Raw genomic sequence first — 23,451 nt, 5'->3', positions numbered from 1 at the left:
TACCTGTAGTTTAATAGAATCTCTATAGTTACAGTCATATAGTTATATAGTACCTGTAGTTTAATAGAATCTCTATAGTACCAGTAGTTTAATAGAATCTCTATAGTACCTGTAGTTTAATAGAGTCTCTATAGTACCAGTAGTTTAATAGAATCTCTATAGTACCTGTAGTTTAATAGAATCTCTATAGTTACAGTCATATAGTTACATAGTACCTGTAGTTTAATAGAATCTCTATAGTACCTGTAGTTTAATAGAATCTCTATAGTTACAGTCATATAGTTACATAGTACCTGTAGTTTAATAGAGTCTCTATAGTACCTGTAGTTTAATATAATCTCTATAGTACCTGTAGTTTAATAGAATCTCTATAGTACCTGTAGTTTAATAGAGTCTCTATAGTACCTGTAGTTTAATATAATCTCTATAGTACCTGTAGTTTAATAGAATCTCTATAGTACCTGTAGTTTAATAGAATCTCTATAGTACCTGTAGTTTAATAGAATCTCTATAGTACCTGTAGTTTAATAGAGTCTCTATAGTACCTGTAGTTTAATAGAATCTCTATAGTACCTGTAGTTTAATAGAATCTCTATAGTACCTGTAGTTTAATAGAATCTCTATAGTACCTGTAGTTTACTAGAATCTCTATAGTACCTGTAGTTTACTAGAATCTCTATAGTACCAGTAGTTTAATAGAGTCTCTATAGTACCTGTAGTTTAATAGAATCTCTATAGTACCTGTAGTTTAATAGAATCTCTATAGTACCTGTAGTTTAATAGAATCTCTATAGTACCTGTAGTTTAATAGAGTCTCTATAGTACCTGTAGTTTAATAGAATCTCTATAGTACCTGTAGTTTAATAGAATCTCTATAGTACCTGTAGTTTAATAGAATCTCTATAGTACCTGTAGTTTACTAGAATCTCTATAGTACCTGTAGTTTACTAGAATCTCTATAGTACCAGTAGTTTAATAGAGTCTCTATAGTACCTGTAGTTTAATAGAATCTCTATAGTTACAGTCATATAGTTACATAGTACCTGTAGTTTAATAGAATCTCTATAGTACCAGTAGTTTAATAGAATCTCTATAGTTACAGTCATATAGTTACATAGTACCTGTAGTTTACTAGAGTCTCTATAGTACCTGTAGTTTACTAGAATCTCTATAGTACCAGTAGTTTAATAGAATCTCTATAGTACCTGTAGTTTAATAGAATCTCTATAGTACCTGTAGTTTAATAGAATCTCTATAGTACCTGTAGTTACAGTCATATAGTTACATAGTACCGGTAGTTTACTAGAATCTCTATAGTACCAGTAGTTTAATAGAATCTCTATAGTACCAGTAGTTTAATAGAATCTCTATAGTTACAGTCATATAGTTACATAGTACCTGTAGTTTAATAGAATCTCTGTAGTTACAGTCATATAGTTACATAGTACCAGTAGTTTACTAGAATCTCTATAGTACCTGTAGTTTAATAGAGTCTCTATAGTACCTGTAGTTTAATAGAATATCTATAGTACCTGTAGTTTAATAGAGTCTCTGTAGTTACAGTCATATAATTTCATAGTACCGGTAGTTTAATAGAATCTCTATAGTACCTGTAGTTTAATAGAATCTCTATAGTACCTGTAGTTTAATAGAGTCTCTATAGTACCTGTAGTTTAATAGAATCTCTGTAGTTACAGTCATATAGTTACATAGTACCTGTAGTTTAATATAATCCCTATAGTACCTGTAGTTTAATAGAATCTCTATAGTTACAGTCATATAGTTACATAGTACCGGTAGTTTAATAGAGTCTCTATAGTTACAGTCATATAGTTATATAGTACCTGTAGTTTAATAGAATCTCTATAGTACCAGTAGTTTAATAGAGTCTCTATAGTACCTGTAGTTTAATAGAATCTCTGTAGTTACAGTCATATAGTTACATAGTACCTGTAGTTTAATAGAATCTCTATAGTACCAGTAGTTTAATAGAATCTCTATAGTTACAGTCATATAGTTACATAGTACCTGTAGTTTAATAGAATCTCTATAGTTACAGTCATATAGTTACATAGTACCGGTAGTTTACTAGAATCTCTATAGTACCAGTAGTTTAATAGAATCTCTATAGTACCTGTAGTTTAATAGAATCTCTGTAGTTACAGTCATATAGTTACATAGTACCTGTAGTTTAATAGAGTCTCTATAGTACCTGTAGTTTAATAGAATCTCTGTAGTACCTGTAGTTTAATAGAATCTCTGTAGTTACAGTCATATAGTTACATAGTACCTGTAGTTTAATAGAGTCTCTATAGTACCTGTAGTTTAATAGCGTCTCTATAGTACCTGTAGTTTAATAGAATCTCTGTAGTTACAGTCATATAGTTCCATAGTACCTGTAGTTTAATAGAATCTCTATAGTACCTGTAGTTTAATAGAATCTCTATAGTACCTGTAGTTTAATAGAGTCTCTATTGTACCTGTAGTTTAATAGAGTCTCTATAGTACCTGTAGTCTAATAGAATCTCTATTGTACCGGTAGTTTAATAGAGTCTCTATAGTTACAGTCATATAGTTACATAGTACCGGTAGTTTACTAGAATCTCTATAGTACCTGTAGTTTAATAGAATCTCTATAGTTACAGTCATATAGTTACATAGTACCGGTAGTTTACTAGAATCTCTATAGTACCTGTAGTTTAATAGAATCTCTATAGTTACAGTCATATAGTTATATAGTACCGGTAGTTTACTAGAATCTCTATAGTACCTGTAGTTTAATAGAATCTCTATAGTACCTGTAGTTTAATAGAGTCTCTATAGTACCTGTAGTTTAATAGAATCTCTGTAGTTACAGTCATATAGTTACATAGTACCTGTAGTTTAATAGAATCTCTATAGTACCAGTAGTTTAATAGAATCTCTATAGTTACAGTCATATAGTTACATAGTACCGGTAGTTTACTAGAATCTCTATAGTACCTGTAGTTTAATAGAGTCTCTATAGTACCTGTAGTTTAATAGAGTCTCTATAGTACCTGTAGTTTAATAGAATCTCTGTAGTTACAGTCATATAGTTACATAGTACCAGTAGTTTACTAGAATCTCTATAGTACCTGTAGTTTAATAGAGTCTCTATAGTACCTGTAGTTTAATAGAATATCTATAGTACCTGTAGTTTAATAGAGTCTCTGTAGTTACAGTCATATAATTTCATAGTACCGGTAGTTTAATAGAGTCTCTATAGTACCTGTAGTTTAATAGAGTCTCTGTAGTTACAGTCATATAATTTCATAGTACCTGTAGTTTAATAGAATCTCTATAGTACCTGTAGTTTAATAGAGTCTCTATAGTACCTGTAGTTTAATAGAATCTCTATAGTTACAGTCATATAGTTACATAGTACCTGTAGTTTAATAGAATCTCTATAGTACCTGTAGTTTAATAGAATCTCTATAGTACCTGTAGTTTAATAGAATCTCTATAGTTACAGTCATATAGTTACATAGTACCTGTAGTTTAATAGAATCTCTATAGTACCAGTAGTTTAATAGAATCTCTATAGTACCTGTAGTTTAATAGAATCTCTATAGTACCTGTAGTTTAATAGAATCTCTATAGTTACAGTCATATAGTTACATAGTACCTGTAGTTTAATAGAATCTCTATAGTACCTGTAGTTTAATAGAGTCTCTATAGTACCTGTAGTTTAATAGAGTCTCTATAGTTACAGTCATATAGTTACATAGTACCTGTAGTTTAATAGAATCTCTATAGTACCTGTAGTTTAATAGAGTCTCTATAGTTACAGTCATATAGTTACATAGTACCTGTAGTTTAATAGAGTCTCCATAGTACCTGTAGTTTAATAGAGTCTCTATAGTACCTGTAGTTTAATAGAGTCTCTATAGTTACAGTCATATAGTTACATAGTACCTGTAGTTTAATAGAGTCTCCATAGTACCTGTAGTTTAATAGAGTCTCTATAGTACCTGTAGTTTAATAGAGTCTCTATAGTTACAGTCATATAGTTACATAGTACCTGTAGTTTAATAGAATCTCTATAGTACCTGTAGTTTAATAGAGTCTCCATAGTACCTGTAGTTTAATAGAGTCTCTATAGTACCTGTAGTTTAATAGAGTCTCTATAGTTACAGTCATATAGTTACATAGTACCTGTAGTTTAATAGAGTCTACATAGTACCTGTAGTTTAATAGAATCTCTATAGTACCTGTAGTTTAATAGAGTCTCTATAGTTACAGTCATATAGTTACATAGTACCTGTAGTTTAATAGAATCTCTATAGTACCTGTAGTTTAATAGAGTCTCTATAGTTGCAGTCATATAGTTACATAGTACCGGTAGTTTAATAGAGTCTCTATAGTTACAGTCATATAGTTACATAGTACCTGTAGTTTAATAGAATCTCTATAGTACCTGTAGTTTAATAGAGTCTCTATAGTTGCAGTCATATAGTTACATAGTACCGGTAGTTTAATAGAGTCTCTATAGTTACAGTCATATAGTTACATAGTACCTGTAGTTTAATAGAATCTCTATAGTACCTGTAGTTTAATAGAATCTCTATTGTACCTGTAGTTTAATAGAATCTCTATAGTTACAGTCATATAGTTACATAGTACCTGTAGTTTAATAGAATCTCTATAGTACCTGTAGTTTAATAGAATCTCTATAGTTACAGTCATATAGTTACATAGTACCTGTAGTTTAATAGAGTCTCTATAGTTACAGTCATATAGTTACATAGTACCTGTAGTTTAATAGAGTCTCTATAGTTACAGTCATATAGTTACATAGTACCTGTAGTTTAATAGAATCTCTATAGTACCTGTAGTTTAATAGAATCACTATAGTACCTGTAGTTTAATAGAATCTCTATAGTACCAGTAGTTTAATAGAATCTCTATAGTACCTGTAGTTTAATAGAATCTCTATAGTACCTGTAGTTTAATAGAATCTCTATAGTTACAGTCATATAGTTACATAGTACCTGTAGTTTAATAGAATCTCTATAGTACCTGTAGTTTAATAGAATCTCTATAGTTACAGTCATATAGTTACATAGTACCTGTAGTTTAATAGAATCTCTATAGTACCGGTAGTTTAATAGAATCTCTATAGTACCTGTAGTTTAATAGAATCTCTATAGTTACAGTCATATAGTTACATAGTACCGGTAGTTTAATAGAGTCTCTATAGTTACAGTCATATAGTTACATAGTACCTGTAGTTTAATAGAATCTCTATAGTACCTGTAGTTTAATAGAGTCTCTGTAGTTACAGTAATTAATCATCACTGGTCGGCTACACTTTTAGAAAAAAGGTATTCAAACAGGTTCTTCGACTGTCCCCATTTTGGGTTCCATGTACAACCCTCTTGGGTAACTTCAATATGTACACATGGTTCCTCTTTGCATTTAACTATAGAATTTTACCAGTCAGAGCTCGTTTTTTTTTACGAGTTCCAAGTTGTCGGGAACGCACTGAAGTCGGAAGTCGGAGATTCACAGTTGTTTTGAACGAGGCACGAGTCCCGAAATGTAAAATACAATTATATGGGAAAACATTTCTTAAATGGAAGCAAACGGAACGTAACGGTGAGGGGAGGGGGTACCTGATTTTGTGCATTAGAGACTGTCGTTTTAGTTGAACAAATGTTTGGTCTAATGATTACACCGTAGGTGCACGGTACCTTTAAATCCCAGTTGAACCCCTCCTCCCCCGGCACGTCACACCGAGACACGTCATCAGTCACAACAAACATGGCGGATGCCGGTGCATCTATGACTCTAGCGACAATTTCACTGATAGGTTTCGCATTACTGGCAGGGTTTTACCTGACCACTTTAAATGCACTATGGACACTGGTCTCCGTTACTGTTACTGCCGTGTTGGTGTCCCAGTTATTGCGGAAGTTACGGAGAAGAGACGCGTTGACGGAGCGGCGTGTATGTGTGCTGGTTCTGGGGGATATCGGACGCAGCCCTCGCATGCAGTACCATGCCCTTTCACTCAGCAAACACGGCTACAGCGTAACGTTTGTTGGATTCCCTGGTAAATGAATAGATTGATTGTGTTATATGTACAAATAAGCATGGAGCTATACTTTCATTTGTGGCCTCCCTGCTTGCCGGGTCCCAGATTTGTTTGTGCTCTTGCCAACTCGACTATTCTTCTCTACTGTGACAACATGTTGTGGTTATTGTCAGGTACCAAGCCTCATCAGGATGTGATTGGAGATGAGAGGATCACAATCATCCCAATCACAGAACTTAAAGGACTCCAAGGTACTGGAACTGATCTGGAACGGAGTTTACAGCATTTACCATGACCGTATATTTATGCCATATTACCGTATATTTATACCATATTACTGTATATGTATACTATATTACTGTATATTTATACCATATTACTGTATATGTATACTATAATACTGTATATTTATACCATATTACTGTATATGTATACTATATTACTGTATATTTATGCCATATTACCGTATATTTATACCATATTACTGTATATGTATACTATATTACTGTATATTTATACCATATTACTGTATATGTATACTATATTACTGTATATTTATTGATATGTATACTATATTTATACTATATTACTGTATATGTATACCATATTACTGTATATGTATACCATATTACTGTATATGTATACCATATTACTGTATATGTATACTATATTACTGTATATGTATACCATATTACTGTATATGTATTCTATATTACTGTATATGTATACCATATTACTGTATATGTATACCATATTACTGTATATGTATACTATATTACTGTATATGTATACCATATTACTGTATATGTATACTATATTACTGTATATGTATACCATATTACTGTATATGTATACTATATTACTGTATATGTATACTATATTACTGTATATGTATACTATATTACAGTATATGTATTCCATATTACTGTATATTTATACTATATCACTGTATACGTATACTATATTACTGGTTACGTATACTATATTACTGTATATGTATTCCATATTACCAAATATTTATTCCATTACTAATCAATGGTTGTATAACAGTAGTTAGGTCTTGAATCTATGCCATAATATAGCCTGGTTCTGAGAGCCACTACCAGAGAGCACTGAGACGGAAATCCATCTGTCTGTCTGTTTCCAGTGGGACCTAGGATGGTGAGCTATGTTACCAAGGTGATTCTCCAGTCCCTGCAGCTTCTCCTGGTGTTATTGAAGACTGATGTCCAGTCCCATATTCTCATGCAGGTATAGTTCTACAATGCACATTGCTGTGTGTGTGTGTGTGTGTGTGTGTGTGTGTGTGTGTGTGTGTGTCCTCTCATGCAGGTGTTTCTACTACAATACAATAAACATAATGTAAACATTCCTACTTATTGGCTGTACGAACTTGCAGAAAAACCTGTGAACTTTAATTTATTCTGTTCTGTTCTGTAACCTATCATGTCATATGTCCAGAGACATCTACAGATACTGCTGTGATTTCCCCCCAAAACAACTGTTAGGATCCTGTTTGTGTCCAGAGACATTTACAGATACTGCTGTGATTTCCCCCCAAAACAACTGTTAGGATCCTGTTTGTGTCCAGAGACATCTACAGATACTGCTGTGATTTCCCCCCAAAACAACTGGTAGGATGCTGTTTGTGTCCTGAGACATCTACAGATACTGCTGTGATTTCCCCCCAAAACAACTGTTAGGATCCTGTTTGTGTCCTGAGACATCTACAGATACTGCTGTGATTCCCCCCAAAACAACTGTTAGGATGCTGTTTGTGTCCTGAGACATCTACAGATACTGCTGTGATTTCCCCCCAAAACAACTGGTAGGATGCTGTTTGTGTCCTGAGACATCTACAGATACTGCTGTGATTTCCCCCCAAAACAACTGTTAGGATGCTGTTTGTGTCCTGAGACATCTACAGATACTGCTGTGATTCCCCCCAAAACAACTGTTAGGATGCTGTTTGTGTCCTGAGACATCTACAGATACTGCTGTGATTCCCCCCAAAACAACAGTTAGGATGCCGTTTGTGTCCTGAGACATCTACAGATACTGCTGTGATTTCCCCCAAAACAACTGGTAGGATGCTGTTAATGTGTTTTGCTTTAGTAAAGGGTGAATTTAATGTTGTTTTAATAGTGTTTATTAAGGACCTGACCTGCCATTCTATTCTATTCATTCTATTCTGTTCTATTGTGTTCTACTTATTTAAATTATATTCTACTTCTATTCTTATTCCATTCATTCTATTCTGTTCTATTGTGTTCTATCCTACTTCTTTAAATTCTAATCTACTTCTATTCTTATTCTATTCATTCTATTCTGTTCTATTGTATTCTGTCCTACTTCTTTAAATTCTAATCTACTTCTATTCTTATTCTATTCTGTTCAGTTGTACTTGTCCCCTCCCCCAGAATCCTCCAGGACTGCCCAGTATAGTGGTGACGTGGCTGGTGTGTTATTGACCTCTTCCTCTCCCAGAATCCTCCAGGACTGCCCAGTATAGTGGTGACATGGCTGGTGTGTTATTGACCTCTTCCTCCCCCAGAATCCTCCAGGGCTGCCCAGTATAGTGGTGACGTGGCTGGTGTGTTATTGACCTCTTCCTCTCCCAGAATCCTCCAGGACTGCCCAGTATAGTGGTGACGTGGCTGGTGTGTTATTGACCTCTTCCTCCCCCAGAATCCTCCAGGACTGCCCAGTATAGTGGTCACATGGCTGGTGTGTTATTGACCTCTTCCTCTCCCAGAATCCTCCAGGACTGCCCAGTATAGTGGTGACGTGGCTGGTGTGTTATTGACCTCTTCCTCCCCCAGAATCCTCCAGGACTGCCCAGTATAGTGGTGACATGGCTGGTGTGTTATTGACCTCTTCCTCCCCCAGAATCCTCCAGGACTGCCCAGTATAGTGGTCACATGGCTGGTGTGTTATTGACCTCTTCCTCTCCCAGAATCCTCCAGGACTTCCCAGTATAGTGGTGACATGGCTGGTGTGTTATTGACCTCTTCCTCCCCCAGAATCCTCCAGGACTGCCCAGTATAGTGGTGACATGGCTGGTGTGTTATTGACCTCTTCCTCCCCCAGAATCCTCCAGGACTGCCCAGTATAGTGGTGACATGGCTGGTGTGTTATTGACCTCTTCCTCCCCCAGAATCCTCCAGGACTGCCCAGTATAGTGGTGACATGGCTGGTGTGTGGTCTGAGAGGATCCAGGTTCGTCATTGACTGGCACAACTACGGCTACACCATCATGGCCCTCTCACACGGCCCGGACCACCCCATCGTCAGGCTGGCACAGTGGTCAGTAACATCACCATGGCTGAGTCCCAAATAGATCCCTATTCAACACAGTGCATTCGGAAAGTATTCAGACCCCTTCCCCTTCTCCACATTTTGTTACATTACAGCCTTATTCTAAAATGGATTAAACACAATACCCCATAATGACATCACAATACCCCATAATGACATCACAATACCCCATAATGACATCACAATACCCCATAATGACAAAGCAAAAATAGTTTTGGGGAAAATGTTGCAAATGTACAAACAAACAAAATGTATTTACACAAGTATTCAGACCCTTTGCTATGAGACTTGAATTTTAGATCAGGTGCATCCCGTTTCCATTGATCATCCTTGAGATGTTTCTACAACTTGTTTGGAGTCCACCTGTGGTAAATTCAATTGATTGGACGTGATTTGGAAAGGCACACACCTGTCTATACAAGGTCCTACAGTTGACAGTGCATGTCCGAGCAAAAACCAAGTCATGTTGTGGTAGAAGGAATTGTCCGTAGAGCTCTGAGACATGATTGTGTCGAGGCACGGATCTGGGGAAGGGTACCATGTCTGCAGCATTGAAGGTCCCCAAGAACACAGTGGCCTCCATCATTCTTAGTGGAAGAAGTTTGGAACTACCAAAACTCTTCCTGGCCGCCCGGCCAAACTGAACAATCAGGGGAGAAGGGCCCTGGTCATCGAGGTGACCAAGAACCCGATGGTCACTCTGACAGAGCTCTAGTGTTCCTCTGTGGAAATGGGAGAACCTTCCAGAAGGACAACCATCTCTGTAACAAATGTGGAAAAAGTCAAGGGGTCTGAATACTTTCTGAATGTATCTACAGCTTTGCATGAACATGGTCTTCTTCAGTGGGAACTAAACGGGCAGATCAAGGAGGGACCTACCTGAATTTGTCCAATAAATTGTTGCAGACTGTTTAGCTACGGTGTGCATTAATGAATAGGACCCATGTTCCTGTCTCCGGCAGGTATGAGCAGTTGTTTGGGCGATTCTCCAGCCATAACCTTTGTGTCACCAACGCAATGAAGGAAGACCTCCAGAACAACTGGAACATCAGGTAAGGATTGTTTTACTTTCAGCATCCGTCTGTCAATCAATCCATCCGTAGATAGATAGACGTACAGACGACGGACGGACATACAGACAGACACAGATAGACGTACAGACGACGGACACAGATAGACGGACGGAGAGACAGACAGACACAGATAGACGGAGAGACAGACAGACACAGATAGACGGACGGAGAGACACAGATAGACGGACGGATAGACAGACAGATGCAGTGGGGAGTCTGAATCTATCCCCCCTATCCCTATCTAACCCCTTGGTCATGAGTAACCCCTTGGTCTTAACTAACCCCTTGGTCATGACTAATCCCTTGGTCTTAACTAACCCCTTGGCCATGACTAACCCCTTGGTCATGACTAATCCCACCTGTCTTATTCTCCTCCTATAGGGCGACCACATTGTATGACAAGCCACCTGCTATCTTCAAGGAGACTTCAGTAGACCTAAAGCACCAGCTGTTCATGAGGCTGGCCAAGACTATTCCTCAGTTCCGGGTCTGGTGAGTCCAGTATAGTCTGTTGATGAGGCTGGCCAAGACTATCCCTCACTAAAGTTATCCTCTTGGTTCTTGGAGGAACACAGGGCCTGTACTACAGTTATCCTCTTGGTTCCTGGAGGAACACAGGGCCTGTACTACAGTTATCCGCTTGGTTTCTGTTTATATTGGAGAGATAAAGAACTATCATAAAAATATATATTACACGATCATAGACATGTCATAACACATGTTATAACCCCTGTGTCTGTTACAGTGGTGAGCGACCTGGTGACGTGACAGAGAGAACGGCGTTTACATGTCGTGACCCCAGTGACCTTTCTGTGACTTTGACCTCAGGTCGACCTGCCCTACTGATCAGCAGCACCAGCTGGACCGGTCAGTACCCCACAGGCACAGTTTGAGTCCCAAATGGCGCCCTATTCTCCATAGGGCTCTGGTCAAAAGTTGTGCACTACATAGGGAATAGGGTGCCCTTTCATAAGCAGCAGGAGACTCTGCATTTTATTCAGTTTAAATGGGAAGTTTTTCTGGATTTTTACCCCAATCTAAATTGTTTTTCTTACCTCGAGAGCAGTTCTAGCCTCGTCCAAACATCCTGATCGCGCGAGTTTACATTCTGTTAGGAGTCAGGTCAGAATGGGGATCAGACTAGAGCCAGATTACATTCTGTTAGGAGTCAGGTCAGGATGGGGATTACATTCTGTTAGGAGTCAGGTCAGGATGGGGATCAGACTAGAGCCAGATTACATTCTGTTAGGAGTCAGGTCAGGATGGGGATCAGACTAGAGCCAGATTACATTCTGTTAGGAGTCAGGTCAGGATGGGGATTACATTCTGTTAGGAGTCAGGTCAGGATGGGGATCAGACTAGAGCCAGATTACATTCTGTTAGGAGTCAGGTCAGGATGGGGATTACATTCTGTTAGGAGTCAGGTCAGGATGGGGATCAGACTAGAGCCAGATTACATTATGTTAGGAGTCAGGTCAGAATGGGGATCAGACTAGAGCCAGATTACATTCTGTTAGGAGTCAGGTCAGGATGGGGATCAGACTAGAGCCAGATTACATTCTGTTAGGAGTCAGGTCAGGATGGGGATCAGACTAGAGCCAGATTACATTCTGTTAGGAGTCAGGTCAGGATGGGGATCAGACTAGAGCCAGATTACATTCTGTTAGGAGTCAGGTCAGAATGGGGATCAGACTAGAGCCAGATTACATTCTGTTAGGAGTCAGGTCAGGATGGGGATCAGACTAGAGCCAGATTACATTATGTTAGGAGTCAGGTCAGGATGGGGATCAGACTAGAGCCAGATTACATTCTGTTAGGAGTCAGGTCAGGATGGGGATCAGACTAGAGCCAGATTACATTCTGTTTGGAGTCAGGTCAGGATGGGGATCAGACTAGAGCCAGATTACATTCTGTTAGGAGTCAGGTCAGGATGGGGATCAGACTAGAGCCAGATTACATTCTGTTAGGAGTCAGGTCAGGATGGGGATTACATTCTGTTTGGTATCAGGTCAGGATGGGGATCAGACTAGAGCCAGATTATATTCTGTTAAGAATCAGGTCAGGATGGGGATCAGACTAGAGCCAGATTACATTCTGTTAGGAGTCAGGTCAGGATGGGGATCAGACTAGAGCCAGATTATATTCTGTTTGGAGTCGGGTCAGGATGGGGATCAGACTAGAGCCAGATTACATTCTGTTTGGTATCAGGTCAGGATGGGGATCAGACTAGAGCCAGATTATATTCTGTTAAGAATCAGGTCAGGATGGGGATCAGACTAGAGCCAGATTACATTCTGTTTGGAGTCGGGTCAGGATGGGGATCAGACTCGAGGTTTCCTGTGTTAGAGCCAGGATTGTATTTTATGTCCATGTGTTTAGTTGACACGTGTACAACATAAGTACACACAGCTGTCAGGTGTAAACACTTGTTAGGGTGTCTCACTGTTTCCCCTGTCTGTGTTCAACAGAGGATGAGGACTTCTCTATTCTGCTGAAGGCTCTGGAAGGTAATCATTACCATCTGCAGTTGAGCCCCATTTTAAAGAGCATCCTCCCTCCCATCCATCCATCCTCCCATCCATCCATCCTTCCTCCCATCCATCCATCCATCCTCCCATCCATCCATCCTTCCTCCCATCCATCCATCCTCCCATCCATCCATCCTTCCTCCCATCCATCCATCCATCCTCCCATCCATCCATCCTTCCTCCCATCCATCCATCCATCCTTCCTCCCATCCATCCATCCTTCCTCCCATCCATCCATCCATCCATCCATCCTTCCTCCCATCCATCCATCTTTCCTCCCATCCATCCTTCCTCCCATCCATCCATCCTCCCATCCATCCATCCTTCCTCCCATCCATCCTCCCATCCATCCATCCTTCCTCCCATCCATCCTTCCTCCCATCCATCCTTCCTCCCATCCATCCATCCTTCCTCCCATCCATCCTCCCATCCATCCATCCATCCATCCTTCCTCCCATCCATCCATCCATCCTTCCTCCCATCCATCCATCCTCCCATCCATCCTTCCTCCCATCCATCCTCCCATCCATCCATCCTTCCTCCCATCCATCCTTCCTCCCATCCATCCATCCTCCCATCCATCCTTCCTCCCATCCATCCATCCTTCCTCCCATCCATCCATCCTTCCTCCCATCCATCCTTCCTCCCATCCATCCATCCTTCCTCCCATTCATCCTTCCACCCATCCATCCATCCTTCCTCCCATCCATCCATCCATCCTCCTATCCATCCATCCTACCATCCATCCTCCCTCCCTCCCTTCCATCCACCCATCCTCCCTCTGGTCAAAAGGTAGTGCACTACATGGGGAGTAGGGTGCTGTTTGGGATACAAGCCCTTGTATTAACCTTGTGTGTTTTCTCTACCAGACTACGAGGGGTTTGTGAAAGCAGGAGCCTCTCTTCCCTCGCTGGTCTGTGTCATCACAGGTAACTATAGTGTTGACAGTGTACTGCAGGTCTGTGTGGTCCAGGTAACTATAGTGTTGACAGTGTACTGCAGGTCTGTGTGGTCACAGGTAACTATAGTGTTGACAGTGTACTGCAGGTCTGTGTGGTCCTGGTAACTATAGTGTTGACAGTGTACTACTGGTCTGTGTGGTCCAGGTAACTATAGTGTTGACAGTGTATTGCAGGTCTGTGTGGTCCAGGTAAATATAGTGTTGACAGTGTACTGCAGGTCTGTGTGGTCCAGGTAACTATAGTGTAGACAGTGTACTGCAGGTCTGTGTGGTCCAGGTAACTATAGTGTTGACAGTGTACTGCAGGTCTGTGTGGTCACAGGTAACTATAGTGTTGACAGTGTACTGCAGGTCTGTGTGGTCCAGGTAACTATAGTGTTGACAGTGTACTGCAGGTCTGTGTGGTCCAGGTAACTATAGTGTTGACAGTGTACTGCAGGTCTGTGTGGTCCAGGTTACTATAGTGTTGACAGTGTACTGCAGGTCTGTGTGGTCCAGGTAACTATAGTGTTGACAGTGTACTGCAGGTCTGTGTGGTCCAGGTAACTATAGTGTTGACAGTGTACTGCAGGTCTGTGTGGTCCAGGTTACTATAGTGTTGACAGTGTACTGCAGGTCTGTGTGGTCCAGGTAACTATAGTGTTGACAGTGTACTGCAGGTCTTTATGGTCCAGGTAACTATAGTGTTGACAGTGTATTGCAGGTCTGTGTGGTCCAGGTAAATATAGTGTTGACAGTGTACTGCAGGTCTGTGTGGTCCAGGTAACTATAGTGTAGACAGTGTACTGCAGGTCTGTGTGGTCCAGGTAACTATAGTGTTGACAGTGTACTGCAGGTCTGTGTGGTCACAGGTAACTATAGTGTTGACAGTGTACTGCAGGTCTGTGTGGTCCAGGTAACTATAGTGTTGACAGTGTACTGCAGGTCTGTGTGGTCCAGGTAACTATAGTGTTGACAGTGTACTGCAGGTCTGTGTGGTCCAGGTTACTATAGTGTTGACAGTGTACTGCAGGTCTGTGTGGTCCAGGTAACTATAGTGTTGACAGTGTACTGCAGGTCTGTGTGGTCCAGGTAACTATAGTGTTGACAGTGTACTGCAGGTCTGTGTGGTCCAGGTTACTATAGTGTTGACAGTGTACTGCAGGTCTGTGTGGTCCAGGTAACTATAGTGTTGACAGTGTACTGCAGGTCTTTATGGTCCAGGCCGGATTACCTCTAACCACTAGGCTACCCTGCTGCCTCTACACTCTAACCACTAGGCTACCCTGCTGCCTCTACACTCTAACCACTAGGCTACCCTGCCGCCTCTACACTCTAACCACTAGGCTACCCTGCTGCCCCTACACTCTAACCACTAGGCTACCCTGCTGCCTCTACACTCTAACCACTAGGCTACCCTGCTGCCCCTACACTCTAACCACTAGGCTACCCTGCTGCCCCTACACTCTAACCACTAGGCTACCCTGCCGCCTCTACACTCTAACCACTAGGCTACCCTGCCGCCTCTACACTCTAACCACTAGGCTACCCTGCCGCCTCTACACTCTAACCACTAGGCTACCCTGCCGCCTCTACACTCTAACCACTAGGCTACCCTGCCGCCTCTACACTCTAACCACTAGGCTACCCTGCCGCCTCTACACTCTAACCACTAGACTACCCTGCCGCCTCTACACTCTAACCACTAGGCTACCCTGCCGCCTCTACACTCTAACCACTAGGCTACCCTGCCGCCTCTACACTCTAACCACTAGGCTACCTGCCACCCCTACACTCTAACCACTAGGCTACCCTGCCGCCTCTACACTCTAACCACTAGGCTACCCTGCCGCCCCTACACTCTAACCACTAGGCTACCTGCCACCCCTACACTCTAACCACTAGGCTACCCTGCCACCTCTACACTCTAACCACTAGGCTACCCTGCCGCCCCTACACTCTAACCACTAGGCTACCCTGCCGCCTCTACACTCTAACCACTAGGCTACCCTGTCGCCTCTACACTCTAACCACTAGGCTACCCTGCCGCCCCTACACTCTAACCACTAGGCTACCCTGCCGCCCCTACACTCTAACCACTAGGCTACCCTGCCGCCCCTACACTCTAACCACTAGGCTACCCTGCCGCCCCTACACTCTAACCACTAGGCTACCCTGCCGCCCCTACACTCTAACCACTAGGCTACCCTGCCACCTCTACACTCTAACCACTAGGCTACCCTGCCGCCCCTACACTCTAACCACTAGGCTACCCTGCCGCCTCTACACTCTAACCACTAGGCTACCTGCCACCCCTACACTCTAACCACTAGGCTACCCTGCCGCCTCTACACTCTAACCACTAGGCTACCCTGCCGCCTCTACACTCTAACCACTAGGCTACCCTGCCGCCCCTACACTCTAACCACTAGGCTACCCTGCCGCCTCTACACTCTAACCTTTTGACCAATCAGATCAAGTCTTTTTGACCAATCAGATCAAGTCTTTTTGACCAATCAGATCAAGTCTTTTTGACCAATCAGATCAAGTCTTTTGACCAATCAGATCAAGTCTTTTGAACAATCAGATCAAGTCTTTTGTCCAATAATTGGGCAAAATATCAGAATTGAGCTACCTGTGTAAACGCAGCGTTTTTTTTTGTCAAATGCTGATGTGAAAAGGGGCCTTATGAATAAATGTGATTTGATTGAGAAGCCTCACAAAACAATGACATTATCAACTAACCTGTTGTTGCCAGATTAAACCAACTGAGAAGAACATTTACAATTCTTGTCGGTCCTATACTGTTAACCCTAGATACGTGTTGTTTCAATTCCCTGTGTGTTTGTGTGAGACCAGGTAAGGGTCCTCAGAAGGACCACTACAGGAAGCTGATCGACACCCTGAGCTTTGAGCACGTGAAGATCTGTACTCCATGGCTGGAGGCAGAGGACTACCCTGTTCTGCTAGGTTAGTGTGTGTGTGTGTGTGTGTGTGTGTGTGTGTGTGTGTGTGTGTGTGTGTGTGTGTGTGTGTGTGTGTGTGTGTGTGTGTGTGTGTGTGTGTGTGTGTGTGTGTGTGTGTGTGTGTGTGTGTGTATGTATATATATATATACACACTGATGTTCTGAATGTTCTCCCTGTCCCAGGCTCAGCAGATCTGGGTGTTTGTCTCCATAAGTCGTCCAGTGGTCTGGACCTGCCTATGAAGGTGGTGGACATGTTTGGCTGCTGTCTGCCTGTCTGTGCCATCCACTTCTACTGGTGAGACAGGACTCTTTAACAGGCACCTTCTGATACCATGTCCACACACACTGTCTGTGCTGTCACCTTCTACTGCTGAGGGAGTACTCTAAACCCTGGGTCAACAGTCACCTTCTACTGCTGAGGGAGTACTCTAAACCCTGGGTCACCAGTCACCTTCTACTGCTGAGGGAGTACTCTAAACCCTGGGTCAACAGTCACCTTCTACCCCCATGCAGAGAGGCTATGTGCTGATCTGATCTGTTTTGGACTGAGTTTCCTGTGCTGTGTTTAATGTGGATCTAACTCAGTTATATTCTCCTGTGTTGTCAGTCTCTCTGTTATATTCTCCTGTGTTGTCAGTCTCTCTGTTATATTCTCCTGTGTTGTCAGTCTCTCTGTTATATTCTCCTGTGTTGTCAGTCTCTCTGTTATATTCTCCTGTGTTGTCAGTCTCTGTTGTTAACCCTGTTATATTCTCCTCTGTAGTCTACATGAGCTGGTGAAACACGAGGAGAACGGGTTGATCTTCAAAGACTCTGAGGAACTATCTGGACAGCTCAAGGTACAGTCATATACTACTACTGTTCAGCTGAGGAACTTTCTGGACAGCTCAAGGTACAGTCATATACTACTACTGTTCAGCTGAGGAGACACAGAAACCCCTGATTTATACCACATCACTTCCCAGTGGTATGATCCTGTCAACTGCCATCTTTTCTAAAGTATATTCTGTCTTATCTGACTGTAACCAGTTCCTGTGACAGTGGTATATGGTCTGATATACACATGGCTGTTTTAGACAGGATCCAATCTACCCGTTTTATAAAACCTGTGTTGTGTCTCTCCAGTCTCTTCTGTGGGACTTCCCTGGTTGTGAGGATGAGGGCAAACTGGGTCAGTTCAGGAGGAACCTCCGGGCCAGTGGGGGGCAGCGGTGGGACCAGAACTGGGACCAGAACGTCCTGCCTCTCCTCACTGCACCCTGACTCCCCTGTTAGACAGACCTCTTTACAGCAGCTGACTCATCCCCTCTCTACATCTTCGCTCCGTCTCAAACCCACTTCTTGAGCCTCCAATCTTGAACATTTTAACAGACGCTCTTATCCAGAACGACTTACAGAAGAAATTAGGGTTAAGTGCTTTGTTCAAGGGCACATCTACAGATGTTTCACCTAGACTGCTCGGGGATTCAAACCAGCGACTTTTAGGTTTCTGGCCCAATCCTCTTAACCGCTAGGCTACCTGCTCTGAACCGCTAGGCTACCTGCTCTGAACCGCTAGGCTACCTGCTCTGAACCGCTAGGCTACCTGCTCTGAACCGCTAGGCTACCTGCTCTGAACCGCTAGGCTCCCTGCTCTGAACCGCTAGGCTCCCTGCTCTGAACCGCTAGGCTACCTGCCCTGAACCGCTAGGCTACCTGCCCTGAACCGCTAGGCTACCTGCCCTGAACCGCTAGGCTACCTGCCCTGAACCGCTAGGCTACCTGCCCTGAACCATTAGGCTACCTGCTCTGAACCGCTAGGCTACCTGCTACCAACTGCCACATGGTCCACTTTGAGGACCTGTCGGAAAGAGAGATTGTTACATCAGGCTAGTCTTTCCTCTGCTCTCTCTCTCTCCCCATTTCTCTCTCTACTTCTGTGGATCTCTTCATTCCAGGCCGTTTTGATTCTCCTCTTAAACAACACGGGGCGGCAGGGTAGCCTAGTGGTTAGAGCGTTGGCCTAGTAACCGGAAGGTTGCAAGTTCAAACCCCCGAGCTGACAAGGTACAAATCTGTCGCTCTGCCCCTGAACAAGGCAGTTAACCCACTCATTGAAAATAAGAATTTGTTCTTACCTAGTGAAATAAAGGTTTAAATTAAAAAAATGTATAAATGGGATATTTTCCACACAATGTAAATATTTTGATGTAAATAAAGACTTTATTACACAGTAATACACATCTGGTTCTGGCTTGGTCTCATATTGTGTGCATCCCAAATGGCACCCTATTCCCTATGTAGTGCACTACTTTTGACCACAGCCCTATGGACCCTGGTCAAAAGTAGTGCACTTACAATGGGAATAGGATGCTATTATTATATGTAGAGTTTGATCATCTCTATGGTGGCTTGTCTGTTGTAAAAGAACACATGGGTCACTGGTCCTGTCATGACCTCATGTTGGATTCCAGAACTTTCTGTGGGAGAGAAAAACAAAGGAGAAATTATAGATCCATCAGTTTCAGATGTGTATAATTATAGATCCATCAGTTTCAGATGTTTATAATTATAGATCCATCAGTTTCAGATGTTTATAATTATAGATCCATCAGTTTCAGATGTTTATAATTATAGATCCATCAGTTTCAGATGTGTATAATTATAGATCCATCAGTTTCAGATGTGTACAATTATAGATCCATCAGTTTCAGATGTTTATAATTATAAATCCATCAGTTTCAGATGTGTATAATTATAGACCCATCAGTTTCAGATGTTTATAATTATAGATCCATCCGTTTCAGATGTGTATAATTATAGATCCATCAGTTTCAGATGTTTATAATTATAGACCCATCAGTTTCAGATGTTTATAATTATAGACCCATCAGTTTCAGATGTTTATAATTATAGACCCATCAGTTTCAGATGTTTATAATTATAGACCCATCAGTTTCAGATGTTTATAATTATAGACCCATCAGTTTCAGATGTTTATAATTATAGACCCATCAGTTTCAGATGTTTATAATTATAGATCCATCCGTTTCAGATGTGTATAATTATAGATCCATCAGTTTCAGATGTTTATAATTATAGATGCATCAGGAAAGGAATTCATCCAAGGCTATAGGATTAGATCTCTCCAGAACAGTGGAGATGGACTAGATCAATCACATGTATTTATAAAGCCCTTATTTACATCGGTTGTCACCTAGAACTTTACTGTAACCCGGCATACAAGGTGACGAGGCCACTTGAAGACTATTGAGATTCATCCTCTACAGTATCTATGGGGTTGGAGAGTCTCCTCACTCAGCTGCTCTTTGAACCAGTTGGTTTACTACTAATGATACATTCAACTTGTAAAGCTATTTTCATTAGTTCTCTCAAAGCTCTAGGTTTAGTACTGACCTAGCTGGTGTCTAAAACTGTTATATGTGTCTGGGTTTCTGATGGTGGAGGAGATGTAGACATCAGGAGGGCTGCCATTGGCCGAACACCTCAGGATCTTAGAGAGAAGCTTCACCAGACAGCCAATGATATCTGGATCGTAAACTACGTCTATAACACAGGAAACAACAGGACATGTTAGCCGACAACAATAGAATTAGGAAACAACAGGATGTGTCAGCTGACAGAATTAGGAAACACATTTGATCCCTCACCAGCACCCCCCCCGGGTGCTGGTGAGGGATCAAATGTGTTTCCTAATTCTAATTCAGAAAGCTGGACCAGGTAACTACCAGGTAACAGCCAGGTAACAGCCAGGTAACTGGCTAACTAATAATATATTTTGAGAAATATATACTTTTTGTTGTAATTAAAGGCTGGATTCAATCCATATCGCCAAAGCATCGCAGGAGATCTGCCTACAAATGTAAAGGTGATTTCTGACTGAGTTGACATATGCCGTGTTTATTGTGAAGGAAGTCTCGACAGAGGGAACATTACCTTTAAAGAGGATCTTCAGCTTTACGGATTGAATAGAATAGAGCCAGATCATGTTCCTACCTGCAGCGATGACCGTGGCGGCTCCGATCTCTCTCAGCTGCTTCTCTGTCACCTCCTCCCAGTCCAGATGCTCCACACTCACTCTGGGAGAGTTCTGGTTGTCCAGCCCATTGAGCTGGACGTTGTCCCTCAGTCTATGTAGAACGCTGAGGTGACAGTCACTGAACACGTAGCTGGAGGGACTGCAGGACCTACACACTGCTATACCAGTCAACCCTACACCACTGCCCAGCTCTAGGACTGTCCTGTAGGAGAGGGCAGAGACAGGACACTCTCTCTCTCACACACACACACACACACACACACACACACACACACACACACACACACAGGGAGAGGACACTCACAATAAACACACACCAGATTGAGATTACGAGTAGTAACCACAGCATGAGTTGTAGACAGAACACAATGACAACACACACAGTAGTGTACCAACCTATCAGTGAAGAGGTGTGTGTTCTCCAGACAGAACACACACAGTAGTGTACCAACCTATCAGTGAAGAGGTGTGTGTTCTCCAGACAGAACACACACAGTAGTGTACCAACCTATCAGTGAAGAGGTGTGTGTTCTCCAGACAGAACACACACAGTAGTGTACCAACCTGTCAGTGAAGAGGTGTGTGTTCTCCAGACAGAACACACACAGTAGTGTACCAACCTATCAGTGAAGAGGTGTATGTTCTCCAGAGCCCATTCTGCGAGGTAAAGAGCAGCCTCCCATGTGACCAGGCCTGTAGTTCCTTCAGAGATCACAGCTGTACTCTCTGATAGACTCACTGCTTCTCCACACGGCTACACACACACACACAAACGTACGGTAAATATTAAAATTAATATTTAATTAAATAATCTTGAATTTAATAATAATTGTACTATTTTAAAGGATAAAATAGAGGTCCCATGTGGCTCGGCTGGTAGAGCGTGGTGCTTGCAACGCCAGGGTTGTGGGTTCAATTCCCACGGGGGAACCAGTACGAAAACAATGTATTAAGAGATAAGAGCGTCTGCAAAATATAGAATACAGTGTGGTGTGTGTGTAGTACCAGTAAATAGCTCTTGTAGCACTCTGTCCCCTCCTCTACCCCCAGGACTTCCCCCAGTGCATCATAGAGCTCATCCAGGGGCTCCCTCCCACTGGCTTCATGCTGCACACAGGGAAGAGAAGCATCACATTACCGTTGTTTACTTTAATAATATAGTTATACTTTATTGTATTCATGTGAAACGTGTAAGAATTTCCTTTTTTTAAATGCACCAGTGAACTATTTTCTGACAGAATGATACCAGACAAAAAATATATCAGATAAAAGAACTCACCCTTTTGATGAGCTGAGACAGAAACAGTCTCCTATATCTTACTGAGGGAGGATGTTTACAGCACAGTGGATGAAGGCATGTCTGGAAACAGGTAACCATAGTAATTGTTAGTGTGGTTTCCAACTCGGTAATCCAATGTACTGTTTCTATATATTTAACTAAATAGGTGTGACATTTAAAAAAATAAATGCTTTTGACAGTCAATACCTGCTTTAGAATGTCTAGAATAATTTCTGATGAGCTGTCGTTCTCGAGCTCCCTTTCAAGGAACTGTAGAAAACAACAACAAATTATGTTATTACTGTATTCATGTCTTACTCTTCCTAAACAATAAAACATAAAGAAATACATTCAATTTATGACGCAGACCCTACAGTACAACATGCAAGCAGCCCCGCTACTTACATTCCATGGGAAATTTGGCAGTTGACCCATAGTGAAAAAGGAGACTTTAAAGTCATATATAACGTCTGCTCTATTCCTTATGCACGTGACTTTGGTTTTGTCGGTCTGATCCTTAGACCGATACATTTCGTTAATTTTAAACCAACCGAGAATTGAATTACACTAAACCACAGGCTGGCCACGTGTTTCCCTGAGTTTGTTGTCTTCCTCTTTTACCCAAGAAGCACTCCTCCTGTCGCAATGCCTGATGGTCAATGTAGTATAATCATGACAGACAGTAACGTGATAAGTGATACATCTTTTTTTTTTTAAGAAAGTACAAATTAGAAAACCTTTACAATGAGATGAGAGCTGTATTTTATTTCCCAATAGAACCTGTATCTGTGGGCCTACTGTTCTCAGTGCAACCCTTGAAGTTGATACAAGTCTACTGTTTGAGACCACTCCCCTGTCTGTGTTATCTCTGCCTCCACAACTGTCATCCCAAATAAATGAAGCACCCAAACTGTGCCAGATTACGATAATGTAGCCTACTAAAGCTGCATAAGGACATAGCTATTCTTCTGAAATGTGACTTTCTTTGACATTTCAGGTGGAATTAAGATCTCGTCTAAATGAACAAGCTGTGTGCACTAGGGTGTAAGATATTATGGACAGTGGATGTGGGTTACTTATAATATCTACTTGTCTAAAGCTTTTTTCAGCCCGCTCTTTTCCTGCAGTGTCATTCAGAGAAGATAACACCTCTACAGTGGTTCTTCATTCAACAGAATGACCTCAAACAGCAAACAACACGTCTGAACATTGAAGGTCAGAAATGTCATTTCGATGGTGATGTTTTC

At 41.6% G+C, this 23,451-nt stretch overlaps 2 protein-coding genes and 1 non-coding gene across 5 annotated transcripts; 2 read left to right on the top strand and 1 right to left on the bottom strand.

Annotated features, from left to right (window-relative positions):
- The first annotated feature begins 5,765 nt into the window (after positions 1-5,765).
- LOC139405225 (chitobiosyldiphosphodolichol beta-mannosyltransferase-like) lies at positions 5,766-19,108 on the top strand. 2 transcript variants are annotated; one of them, XR_011633870.1, is made up of 14 exons: positions 5,766-6,076; positions 6,232-6,309; positions 7,206-7,309; positions 9,216-9,364; positions 10,339-10,428; positions 10,831-10,941; positions 11,195-11,316; positions 12,918-12,956; positions 13,847-13,906; positions 16,777-16,887; positions 17,067-17,181; positions 17,650-17,725; positions 18,012-18,510; positions 18,577-19,102. XR_011633870.1 is itself a non-coding variant. In XM_071147660.1 (13 exons), exons 1-13 carry the CDS (start codon positions 5,785-5,787, stop codon positions 18,147-18,149), a joined length of 1,485 nt encoding a protein of 494 aa, XP_071003761.1. In that variant the 5' UTR covers positions 5,768-5,784; the 3' UTR covers positions 18,150-19,108. The 2 variants fall into 2 exon arrangements, 1 of the variants encoding a protein (XP_071003761.1); XM_071147660.1 differs by having other exon boundaries at positions 5,768-6,076; positions 18,012-19,108.
- LOC139405227 (protein-lysine N-methyltransferase EEF2KMT-like) lies at positions 19,069-23,031 on the bottom strand. Of its 2 annotated transcripts, none has more exons than XM_071147662.1 (8): positions 22,610-23,031; positions 22,412-22,474; positions 22,205-22,285; positions 21,931-22,032; positions 21,546-21,679; positions 20,883-21,127; positions 20,283-20,432; positions 19,069-19,345 (listed from the first exon to the last, which is right to left on the bottom strand). In XM_071147662.1, the coding sequence occupies exons 1-8, from the start codon at positions 22,733-22,735 to the stop codon at positions 19,245-19,247; spliced, it is 1,002 nt and encodes a 333-aa protein (XP_071003763.1). In that variant the 5' UTR covers positions 22,736-23,031; the 3' UTR covers positions 19,069-19,244. The 2 variants fall into 2 exon arrangements, with proteins under 2 accessions (XP_071003763.1, XP_071003762.1); XM_071147661.1 differs by having other exon boundaries at positions 22,247-22,285; positions 22,610-22,782.
- On the top strand, positions 21,782-21,858 carry trnaa-ugc (transfer RNA alanine (anticodon UGC)). The gene has a single exon. It is a non-coding gene; the product is annotated as a tRNA-Ala (tRNA).
- Positions 23,032-23,451: the final 420 nt, after the last annotated feature.

The sequence above is a fragment of the Oncorhynchus clarkii genome, unplaced genomic scaffold (assembly GCF_045791955.1).
Source record: "Oncorhynchus clarkii lewisi isolate Uvic-CL-2024 unplaced genomic scaffold, UVic_Ocla_1.0 unplaced_contig_3130_pilon_pilon, whole genome shotgun sequence".
Taxonomy (NCBI): Eukaryota; Metazoa; Chordata; class Actinopteri; order Salmoniformes; family Salmonidae; genus Oncorhynchus; species Oncorhynchus clarkii.
The sequence above is the reverse complement of the archived record's forward strand: the minus strand, read 5'-3'. Positions and strand labels throughout refer to the sequence as shown.